The 12,459-nt window shown below is 41.5% G+C and overlaps 1 protein-coding gene across 4 annotated transcripts in view; it reads left to right on the forward strand.

Moving 5' to 3' along the window:
* The first annotated feature begins 469 nt into the window (after window positions 1–469).
* Window positions 470–12,459, forward strand: part of LOC311135624 (gametogenetin-binding protein 2-like) — a 37,444-nt gene continuing 25,454 nt past the window's right edge. Inside the window, exons 1-5 of one of the 4 annotated variants that reach the window (XM_084169653.1) lie at window positions 470–605; window positions 1,509–1,638; window positions 2,265–2,345; window positions 6,493–6,746; window positions 12,351–12,449. In XM_084169653.1, the coding sequence (XP_084025779.1) occupies window positions 1,546–1,638; window positions 2,265–2,345; window positions 6,493–6,746; window positions 12,351–12,449 (527 nt within the window). In that variant the 5' untranslated portion in view covers window positions 470–605; window positions 1,509–1,545. Of the gene's footprint in view, window positions 615–1,310; window positions 1,382–1,508; window positions 1,639–2,264; window positions 2,346–6,492; window positions 6,747–12,350; window positions 12,450–12,459 lie in introns of those variants that run through there. The other 3 variants (XM_084169652.1, XM_084169651.1, XM_084169654.1) reach the window with 3 other exon arrangements.

Genomic DNA, 12,459 nt, shown 5'->3' on the forward strand with positions numbered 1-12,459 from the left:
TTTACCCACCCACCCAAAGCTTGTGTTCTGTCTTCGCTCATGTTCCCAGCATGCCTGTAAAATCCCTTTCGCAGGATGAGACACCCCATGTCCTTATAGGTTAACCCAATAATTAATTGCCAGCTGCTGTCTCCTAATCTGCAATGGCATATCCCCCATCTCCACCTGTAATGCAGCTACTGGGGACGTCCGAAACGCCCCACTACATATTCTGAGTCCTTTCCCCTGTATGACATCTACCCTTTCCAGTGAGGTCCGGGCTCGTGCAATTAATTATTGAACTGGGAACATATTCACGGTGTGAGAAATTTTACAACATGACGTCACAATCACTACACAATCAGAACGATTGGGAACTATGACACAGGCTACTGGGCTTCCTCTCACTACCATATTTGGAAACGCCAAGCGGATGCACATTTATCAGTGAAATATCTGTCTCATTGTTCAATCTGTGCTCTGGCAACCCCTAGCGCTCGAATGTCATCGCGAGTGTACTGCTGGAATTTATTTTTGTTGCTAAGTCTTGAGGGCAAAGGTTACACATGAAGATTCCGCCGCCGCGCTTGTTTGTTTTTGTATAAAAAGGCAACATTCAAAAGTGGGTAAGAGATGTACGGTGATTGCTTGTGTTTACAAAATAATGTCATTATACATTTGTAAGTTCGGAAAGAAGTGTCAGTTGTCAAGAACATGAAGCAAGATCAGTAATTTACAGATCGGTTGACATAGCTACTTTTTCGGCGAAGAGTTCACGTTAGCGAGTTAGCTAATCTGTGTCGTTCTGAGGCTTCAATTTGATTCGAATTTCTTCAGACCCAGTGGAGGTAGCTGCTAGCTAGCATGTTAACCAAATAAGAAAGTTAACCACAGTAAATGTAAACTGTGCCGTAATCTAACACGTTCTTATTGTAGTTTTTGTATTTTCTTAAAGATTGCTCCGACCTCAGTTTAAAACCTAGCTAACTGAAGTATCATGAAGTATACTCACTGACTGGTTCGCTAATTTTAGCACTATGCTAACTAGCCTGGGGTGTAATCATTTCGCCAAACAGTTGCAAAAGAAAACGAACATTTATATTGGACAGGTTCAGCAAACAGGGAGGGACCTACATGAATATGTCCAATAGAAACTCTAGCTTCTGTTACGAAACAGAATGGCTGCAACTTTTTCGAGTAATAAATACGCCCCAGCCCAGTATTTATTAGCATCCACTTTCTCTAGGTAACTAGCTAGTTAGTAGCTAACGGTAACTAGCAGCAGCCCACGAGCCAGCTAGGTCAATGACCTATCCATGACTTATAGGTCATAGAGAACTGCTACAATGGCATGTATCATCCACCGAAGCGTTTAAAATTGTTGGGATCATTTCATATTACAGTAACAGTTACATTCAATGTATTTTTCCAAATTATAATTCCCTGCATGTTATGACGGGTACATTAGCCCTAGCTATTGGTGAAAATGTGACTATTGGATTTTCTCAATCTGTCCTAACTGTATACAGGCAATACGTGCTACCACCACGACAGGAGCTGGAAGACATGGCGCGCTTGGTTGCGGTTTGCAGGGACGGGGAAGAAGACTTTCCTTTCCTCGCAAGACAGATTCCCCTGTACATCGATGACACTCTCACGGTAAGAAAGTGCAGTGTGTCCGTCTCCCATATGGTGCTCTAGATGTTTTAAGGCTTTACAATCAGGCACTCTTCTGAAAGTAGCTAGCTACCTATGTCGACCATGAAACTCGGTTGCGAGCGAGTGACCGAGAGGACTAGCTAGGCCTTTCCAAGAACTAGCGCCAGCAAGCTAGCTAGCCGGATCCACCAACCGGCTTTCTAGTCAGCAATGTTTGATAGCTAGGTATGTTGGTTAGAGCTAGCTCTAGCTGTCACGTATTTCCAATGACACCCTGATGTAGGTTAAGCAATGCATTTTGGCATTACAGTTCTGAGCTGTTAGGCTAGCCTAACTGACCAGTTAACTAACCGGCAAGCTAACCATGACCGCAAACTGTATGCGGTTGCTTGTTAGCTGAGTGGCTAGCCTAAATGGTGATCATTTGAGCAGTGGTAGCATATTAGATACTGGGCTTGGACCTATTTTGGCGATGCAGATACTGTATGGACAGGTTAATGTTGGAAGAGCATTCATTTAGTGAACAGATTTACTTGCTCTACTTTACATAGTGTAGCATTTCCCAGTTGTGTTGTGGAATACTTGTGCTGATGACATTTTCAATATATGTCCCCTTGTTATTACAGATGGTGATGGAGTTCACTGACAGTGTCATGAACCTTGACAGTCACCAGATCAACAGCTCTCAGATGAAGCAGTTTGTTGAGGTGAGTGAGTACTGTGACACTGTTGCTGTGAATGTGATCGAATAGAATGAATCAACATCCTAGTCATAAGGAAGGAAGAAGATTTGTGTGTACTAGGGACGTTAACGGTTAACCGTTAGTCATTAGCCACTGAAAACACATTTGACCGGTCATTCTTATCGGTCTATAGGTTAATTTGCATACTTTAATGGAATTAAATTGCCGTGTGTGTATCTTCGTGAGTCGTCATGTATCTTATGTATCTCTCCCGAGTGGCGCAGTGGTCTAAGGCACTGCATCACAGTGCTAGCTGTGCCACTAGAGATCCTGGTTCAAATCCAGGCTCTGTTGTAGCTGGCCGCGACCGGGAGACCCATGGGGCAGCGCACAATTGGCCCAGCGTCGTCCAGGGTAGGGGAGGGAATGGCCGGCAGGGATGTAGCTCAGTTGGTAGAGCATGGCATTTTGCAACGCCAGGGTTGTGGGTTCGATTCCAGTATGAAAAAATAAATTTAAAAAATGTATGCACTCACTCACTGTAAATCGCTCTGGATAAGAGCGTCTGCTAAATGATGTAAATTTAAATTATATTAACCGACATTTGTTATTTTTCAGTTCAATTATTTGAATTCCATTTTGTTCAGGGTTTTTTCTGTGCACACATTGCACAGTTTCTCTAGAGATAAATCAGGTCCAGCCTGAACTGTGTGATGTAGTAGGGAGTTGTAGTTTCCAACAGGCCAATATTCTACATAGTTTAGTGCTTAAAACGTGGTTATTAACTAGAATGACCATAATCCATTGCGCGTCTACTTGTCCAGTCTACGGAAGAGGCAGAAGAATGCGCGATCGTGAGGGGATCTGAAAATACATGATCTAAGTGATCGATAGTTGGAATTCAGCAGTCATAAAAGTATGCCTTATTTACTTTGAAAAACTACAAAATAGTAATTTTGTTAGACAGCATATGCAGCAGCTCTATAGAGATGAGATTACTTGGAATTAAATAATGGTCATTAAAATAAAACAAATGTAATTTGAACAACTGAAGTATTTTATTAAAGTAAAGAAATGTCAATAAATGGTTAATGTGATAAGCAGTAATGAGCAGTCACTACCATCATGGGACTTTTATTAATTGTTTTATTCTGTTACAACATTCAACCTAAATAATTGAAACCGAAAACCGTGATTAATTTTTTAATAATTTAACAGAAACCGAACCGACCTATAAAAGCACTAATCGCTCAGCACTACTTAATTATCACACACTCGCAGCATACAGAGCCTAGTTTGAGGAGCAGAATGGCCTATCACCTGTCAGACCGCATGAGCGCACCTGTCAGACCGCATGAGAGCACCTTTCAGACTGCATGAGAGCTGGTACTGGAGTGAAACATGCTTTTATAAGCCTAGTCATTGCACAACAAATAACTATTCTAAATGCAATCGCGTTTTTAAACTGTTGATGTTTTTAAACTGTTGATGATTAAAAAGAGCTGTTTTATCTCACAATCTTAACTCGTAATTAAGGCGCGCCTCCCATTCACCAGTGCATAGGCTATAGTCAACAGTAGGCAGGCTATCAGCATGTCACCCACCACTTTGCAATATGAGCTTTAGGCAGTATAATTGTTAGAAACCTACGTTTCTAACAGAGATGTTAATCTGTCACATATGGAACTGCTCGCATTAGGTGCACTGTTTTAGAACTGTGATTTCCTACGAATTGCATTTTGGCAAATGTTTGAAAAATAAGTTTTATTAGCTTCTCCATTACAGCAGTTGCATGTTCAATAATAGGCTATAGCCCTTTGACTGTAAGACTTGCTATTGTTGCATGTTTTAATTAAGCTGTTAATGAAAAATTGCCATTCCTTGAATGCATGCATAATATTTTCTGTTGGTAATTTTACTGTTTGGAGACTAAAATTACATGGATAATCCACCCAACCCTCTAATTCCTATGATTAGAGGGTTGGGTGGTCCTCTGTAGCTCAATTGGTAGAGCATGGCGCTCGTAACGCCAGGGTAGTGGGTTCGATCCCCGGGACCACCCATACGTAAAAATGTATGCACATATGACTGTAAGTCGCTTTGGATAAAAGCGTCTGCTAAATGGCTAATAATAATAATAATAATAATAATAATAATAATAATAATAATAATAATAATAATAATAATAATTTTATTATTATTATTATTAAGTGTTTGTGGGTTTTGCAGCTCAAGTCGACTACAAAACCCACAATGCAATGCTCTCTCTGTGCTGGCTGCTAGGTAGCTAGCTAGCAAATGTAACTACATACAATAAAACCTACATGTGAAGGTGCTAGTGCTACTTACTGCATATGTAGTAAAATCGGCTAAACAAACTGCACTAACAATTTAGGAGTCTCACCGAGTTCAATTTGCAGTTCGCCTCTGCCCAGAGCCAGTGCAGAGTACGTTGCTATGGCAACAACGGCCCTTTCCCACAGACACACAGAGCTCATTGCGAGATGGTACTTGAAGGAGAAACTGTGTTGAATAATTTGGTACACTGTTTAGATTGAGCACATCTAAGCAAAATATATACTTTGTCATGACGATATACACGGTTGGATGTGTTCTAGACAAGTATGCCCATACCATCTATTGCAGGGTTAGGCAACCCTGTTCCTGGAGTGCCGCAGGTACTACAAGATTTTGTCCCTACTAGGCACCACACTGAGCTACTTTGTTAATTGATCAGTTCAGTGATTGCCTAAATTCAACACACCTGGTCTTCCAGGTCGGTTAAATCAAAAACATGAAGGGCCTCCTGCACTCCAGGACTGGGATTTCGTGATTTTAGGGGCAAGGCCATTTGGCCTTCAAGAGGTGCCCAATCTGCCAGGGCCATTAACCACATTTTATACATTTATTTGAAAACCGAAAAACACTTGCTATTCCAATGACTGGAACGAACTGCAAAAATCTCTGAATCTGGAGACACTTATCTCCCTCACTAACTTTAAGCATCAGTTGTCAGAGCAGCTTACCGATCACTGCACCTGTACACAGCCCATCTGTAATTAGCCCGCCCAACTACCTCATCCCCATATTGTTATTTATTTTGCTCATTTGATCCCCAGTATCTCTATTTGCACATCATCTTCTGCACATCTATCACTCCAGTGTTAATACTAAATTGTAATTATTTTGCACTATGGCCTATTTATTGCCTTACCTCCATAACTTACTACATTTGCACACACTGTATATAGATTTTATATTTTTCTATTGTGTTATTGACTGTACGTTTTTGTTTATACCATATGTAACTCTGTGTTGGTGTTTTTATCGCACTGCTTTGCTTTATCTTGGCCATGTCGCAGTTGTAAATGAGAACTTGTTCTCAACTGGCCTACCTGGTTAAATAAAGGTGAAAAAATTAATAAAAAATGTTCTCTGCTCATGGCTGCTCTGTGAGTAACCATAGCAACGCTCCGCTTGGGTCGCTCTGCTCAATGTAGAGACATGAGAGCAGTTAGCTTTTTTCATCACTCTAAACTCAGACAACTTAAGGCACATTATTATTTTCTGTGAAATAATCTCTCCTTATATTTGACGAGTTTGAAGCACTTCTGACCCCATGTTATGATCTTAGTCAGATATGACTGTACTGCGTAGCAGTGCACGAGCAAATGGCTCAGCTTCAAAATGTAAGTGATACCCGAGACCTGACCGTACCCTAGTTATTGATGAAAAAACAGGCCCTACTTGGCCCTAACCCGATGTATAATGTTGAGGCCCAGTGACGGGAACCATGTAGCTATGACGCGTTCCTACACGATTTCCTGATTTCAGACGGACCACTTAGAAGTTTATTTTACCCACTGATAGAACATAGGCTTTCATTGAATTGATAGGAGTTTCATGATTTTTATTTCTGGGGGTGGATTATAACCCCCTAACCGTTTGTTGACAGGTTAATGAGGGTCGGTTAGTCGGCAGCAAAATTGACCGAAATGTGCATCCCTAGTGTGCGCCTTTTCATACATGGCTTGATGATATTGACTTTAAGACTGGTTGTCATACTTTGCTCAAGGATCATGCCTTTATTTCTTCAACACTTAGCTACACACAGTACTAAGTCAAGTTGTGTGTGTGTGTGTGTGTGTCTGCCTGCCTCTGCCCCCCACAGCATCACAGCATGTTGAAGCAGCAGGACCTGAACAACGCCATGATTGTGTCGTCCAGGGAGATGTTCAGCGCCCTGTCCCAGCTGGTGCCGTGCGTGGGCTGCAGGCAGAGTGTGGAGCGCCTCTTCTCCCAGCTGGTGGAGTCTGGGAACCCGGCTCTGGAGCCCCTCACTTTGAAGCCCATCGGCGTGCTCTCTGTCACCAAGGCCTGCGTGGCCGATGCAAACAAGCTGTACAACCTCTTCTACTTCCACGGGTGAGTGAGAACTGTCACAAGACAGACTACAAGAGTCTATTTCTTTATTCATACTTTATTGGCATGTCACAGAGTGCTTCTTGTGTAGCCTAACTTTTTATTGATTCTTTATTGACCTGTCATAAGACGGACTCATACTATTGATGTGGTCCATCTTTTATCCGTACTTTATTGGCCCATTTGCCTTAGAAACAATCTGTAAACTGTGCCCTTGATTGACAGCAGAAATATTACATACCATTTCTCGAGTCCCAGTAAGAATCAGCTGTATTTGTGTTTTGGAAGGTTTTTTTGTTTAGCTTATGTAAGTACTGATAAAATCTGACCACTTATGTTTTTATGGTAAGCTATTAGTTAGTGTTGTCACGATAGCAGAATTCTGAGTTCAATACCAGGTTTAGTATCACAATACTCTATACCCCTCAAACTCAACTTTGGACCTCGAAGCCAGTTCCACTGCCTTTCTTCATTGTTGCCCTCTAATCAGGGACTGATTTAGACCTGGGACACCAGGTGTGCGCAATTAACTATCAGGTGGAACAGAAAACCGTATTAGCCAAAGTCACAGAATGGCACTTGATCCAGACAGATCTTTTGAATTCAATATCATTACATATTTCTATTTATGTTTATGTATGCATTAATGAATCAATTATAACATCATACAATCAATTTGACTTTGGTAAAAAACGAACTACATAACATAATGGTAATCATTTATTTGAATGGTACAGTGCATTCGGAAAGTATTCAGACCCCTTCACTTTTTCCACATTTTATTAGTTACAACCTTATTCTAAAATGAAGTAATTGTTTTAGGGACAGGTTTTGAGAAATGTTTAGAAATGTATTACAAATAAAAGACAAACCTTATTTACACAAGTATTCAGACCCTTTGCTATGAGACTTGAAATTGAGCTCAGGTGCATCCTGTTTCCATTGATCATCCTGTTTCTACAACTTGATTGGAGTCCACCTGAGGTAAATTCAATTGATTGGACATGATTTGGAAAGGCACACACCTGTCTATATAAGGTCCCAATGTAGACAGTTCATGTCAGAGCAAAAACCAAGCCATGAGGGTACCAAAATGTCTGCAGCATTGAAGGTCCCCAAGAACACAGTGGCCTCCATTATTCTTAAATGGAAGAAGTTTGGAAACACCAAGACTCTTCCTAGAGCTTGCCGCCCGGCCAAACTGAGCAATCGGGGGAGAAGGGCCTTGGTCAGGGAGGTGACCAAGAACCCGATGGTCACTCTGACAGGTTCTTGGTCACTCTTGACAGAGCTCCAGAGTTCCTCTGTGGAGATAGGAGAACCTTCCAGAAGGACAACCATCTGTGCTGCACTCCACCAATCAGGCCTTTATGGTAGAGTGGCCAGACGGAAGGCACTCCTCAGTAAAAGGCACATGACAGCCCACTTGGAGTTTGCCAAAAGGCACCTAAAGGACTCTCAGACCATGAGAAACAAGATTATCTGGTCTGATGAAACCAAGATTGAACTCTTTGGCCTGAATGCCAAGCGTCATCGTCTGGAGGAAACCTGGCACCATCCCTACGGTGAAGCATGGTGGTGGCACCATCATGCTGTGGGGATGTTTTTCAGCGGCAGGGACTGGGAGTCTAGTTAGGATCGAGGGAAAGATGAATGGAGCAAAGTACAGAAAGATCCTTGATGAAAACCTGCTCCAGAGCACTCAGGACCTCAGACTGGGACGAAGGTTCACCTTCCAACAGGACAACAACCCTAAGCACACAGCCAAGACAACGTAGGAGTGGCTTCGGGACAAGTCTCTGAATGTCCTTGAGTGGCCCATCCAGAGCCCAGACTTGAACCCGATCGAACATCTCTGGAGAGACCTGAAAATAGCTGTGCAGCGACGCTCCCCATCCAACCTGACAGAGCTTGAGAGGATCTGCAGAGAAGAATGGGAGAAACTCCCCAAATACAGGTGTGCCAAGCTTGTAGCGTCATACCCAAGAAGACTCGAGGGTGTAATTGCTGCCAAAGGTGCTTCAACCAAGTATTGAGTAAAGGGTCTGAATACTTATGTAAATGTAATATTTAGGTTTTATTTTTAATACAGTTGCAAAAATGTCTAAACCTGTTTTTGCTTTGTCATTATTGGGTATTGTGTGTAGATTAATGAGGGACAAAAACAATTTAAATAATTTTAGAATAAGGCTGTAACATAACAAAATGTGGAAAAAGTGAAGGTGTCTGAATACTTTCCAAATGCACTGTAAATCTCTAGTGTATTGATGAACTGGGTAAATCAAGATGTAGCAAAGGCCTATTTACAATACAGGTGAATGCATATTCAATAGGCGTGTGTGCATGTATTGAGTTGTTGAGCTTGTTTTGGCTGATTTCAAGGGGCTACAGATGTGTTTCCCTTCCATTTGTGACTTATTTTATTGTACTGGTCAACATTTGCATAGAAGAAGCAGTCTCTTCTTTGATAAAAGTGTGCGCTGTCTCTTCTAACCTCTACGGGATCTGTGTCCCGTATACGGGACGGTTGAGCTAACGTGCACTAATGTGATTAGCATGACTGTTGTAAGTAACAGCAAACTTTCCAGGACATAGACATGTCTTACAGTGCCTTGGAAAAGTATTCATCCCCCTTGGCGTTTTTCCTATTTTGTTGCATTACAACCTGTAATTTAAATGGATTTTTATTTGGATTTCATGTAATGGACATACACAAAATAGTCAATTGGTGAAGTGAAATGAAAAAAAATAACTTGTTTCAAAAAATTCTAAACAGTAAATAACGGAAAAGTGGTGCGTGCATATGTATTCACCCCCTTTGCTATGAAGCCCCTAAATAAGATCTAGTGCAACCAATTACCTTCAGAAGTCCTCTGTGGTACTCTGTAGCTCAATTGGTAGAGCATGGCGCTTGTAACGCCAGTGTAGTGGGTTCGATCCCCGGGACCACCCATACGTAAAAATGTATGCGCACATGAATGTAAGTCGCTTTGGATAAAAGCGTCTGCTAAATGGCATTTAAAGTCACATAATTAGTTAAAGTACACCTGTGTGCAATCTGTCACATGATCTGTCACATGATCTCAGAATATATACACCTGTTCTGAAAGGGCCCAGAGTCTGCAACACCACTAAGCAAGGGGCACCACCAAGCAAGCAGCACCTTGAAGACCAAGGAGCTCTCCAAACAGGTCAGGGACAAAGTTGTGGAGAAGTACAGATCAAGGTTGGGTTATAAAAAAATATCCAAAACGTTGAACATCCCACGGAGAACCATTTAAATCCATTATTAAAAAATTGAAAGAATATCGCACGACAACAAACCTGCCAAGAGGGCCGCCCACCAAAACTCACGTATCAGGCAAGGAGGGCATTAATCAGAGAGGCAACAAAGAGACCAAAGATAACCCTGAAGGAGCTGCAAAGCTCCACAGCAGAGATTGGAGTATCTGTCCATAGGACCACTTTAAGCCGTACACTCCACAGAGCTGGGCTTTACAGAAGAGTGGCCAGAAAAAAGCCATTGCTTAAAGAAAAAAATAAGCAAACACGTTTGGTGTTCGCCAAAAGGCATGTGGGAGACTCCCCAAACATATGGAGGTACTCTGGTCAGATGAGACTAAAATTGAGCTTTTTAGCCATCAAGCAAAACGCTATGTCTGGCGCAAACCCAACACCTCTCATCACCCCGAGAACACCATTCCCACAGTGAAGCATGGTGGTGGCAGCATCATGCTGTGGGATGTTTTTCATCGGCAGGGATTGGGAAACTTGTCAGAATGGAAGGAATGATGGATGGCGCTAAATACAGGGAAATTCTTGAGGGAAACCTGTTTCAGTCTTCCATCAGGACAATGACCCTAAGCATACTGCTAAAGCAACACTCGAGTGGTTTAAGGGGAAACATTTTAAATGTCTTGGAATGGCCTAGTAAATCCAATTGAGAATCTGGGGTATGACTTAAAGATTGCTGTACACCAGCGGAACCCAACCAACTTGAAGGAACTGGAGCAGTTTTGCCTTGAAGAATGGGCAAAAATCCCAGTGGCTAGATGTGCCAAACTTATAGAGTCATACCCCAAGAGACTTGCAGCTGTAATTGCTGCAAAAGGTGGCTCTACAAAGTATTGACTTTTGGAGGGTGAATAGTTATGCATGCTCAAGTTCTGTTGTTTTGTCTTATTTGTTGTTTGTTTCACAAAAAAAAATATTTTGCATCTTCAAATTGGTAGGCATGTTGTGTAAATCAAATGATACAAACCCTCCAAAAATCAATTTTTTAATTCCAGGTTGTAAGGCAACAAAATTGGAAAAATGCCAGGGGGGGGGTGAATATTTTCGCAAGCCACTGTATATGGGCAGAAAGCTTAAATTCTTGTTAATCTAACTGCACTGTCCAATTTACAGTAGCTTTTACAGTGAAAGAATACCATGCTATTGTTTAAGGGGAGTGCACAATAAAAAGCGTATCACGGCAACTGGTTTGATACATTCACCTCTGAAGGTAAATAATGTACCTACATTCAGTAATCTTGGTCTGATTTGTTATCCTGAGGGTCCCAGAGATAAATTGTAGCATAGTTTTGTTTGATAAAATCAATTTTTATATTCAAATGTAGGAACTGGGTTCTACAGTTTGAACCCTTGCTGTCTCTGGCACCACACCCACCCGGCCATCGAGATGTGTCAAAGTTAGTGTATAAGCTAATAATCCGTCATGTGTGACATTCCTGGGCGTGTGTAAACTTACATTTTGTATTACAATATCATTTTTGTATGTTCTCTGTAGTTATGTACTTGAAAATGTATCAGTTGACCAATTCGGCACATTTGGGCAGACTTGATACAAAATAGTCCAGTATTGCAATGCTTCACTGGATCAATCTGAAACCTAAATTGCGCCTAAACTGCAATATTATATTGTGGCCTTTTCTCTTGCATTTCAAATATGATGGAACAAACAAAAAAATAGAACGCATGTTTTTTTGTTTGTATTATCTTCTACCAGATTTAATGTGTTATATTCTCCTACATTAATTTCACATTTCCACAAACTTCAAAGTGTTTCCTTCCAAATGGTATCAATAATATGCATATCCTTGCTTCAGGTCTGAGCTACAGGCAGTTAGATTTGGGTATGTCATTTTAGGCACAAAAAAAAAAAAAAAGGTTCCGATCCTTAAGAGGTTAAGAACAATGACATCATTCACACACTCAGTTTGAGGCATGACTGGGGGAAGACTTGAGGCGTTTTGCATTATTCAAGTATGTGAACGTCTTTGCAGCATAAGTGGTGATGCAGCCCAGACTCATAGTGAGTGCAATGATACCTCAGGACAGGCTAGAGCTAGCAATGTGTAAATGGAGCAGGCACGGTGCTCTCGCACTCGTAAGGGGACATTGGCTGCGCTGATAGACGGACTCTCAATCAGTAGCCGACATGAGACACGCTTGACAGAAGTACCGAAAGTAACAACAATTTGAGTACCGAACCCTTTTTCAGATTCTTGTATCGAAAGAAAGTACAGATGTTTCGGTATACTGTACAACACTACAGTATTAGTAAATGTGCCAGAAAGGAAAATGTTTTTTTGTTTTTTTTTGTAGGTCAAAGTTGAATGACATGATCGATGCCATTCCAAAAAGCAAAAAGAATAAACGCTGCCAGTTGCACTCCTTAGACACACACAAACCTAAGCCACTGGGGTGAGTCACA

The sequence above is a fragment of the Coregonus lavaretus genome (assembly GCF_964263955.1).
Source record: "Coregonus lavaretus genome assembly, chromosome: 10".
Taxonomy (NCBI): domain Eukaryota; kingdom Metazoa; phylum Chordata; class Actinopteri; order Salmoniformes; family Salmonidae; genus Coregonus; species Coregonus lavaretus.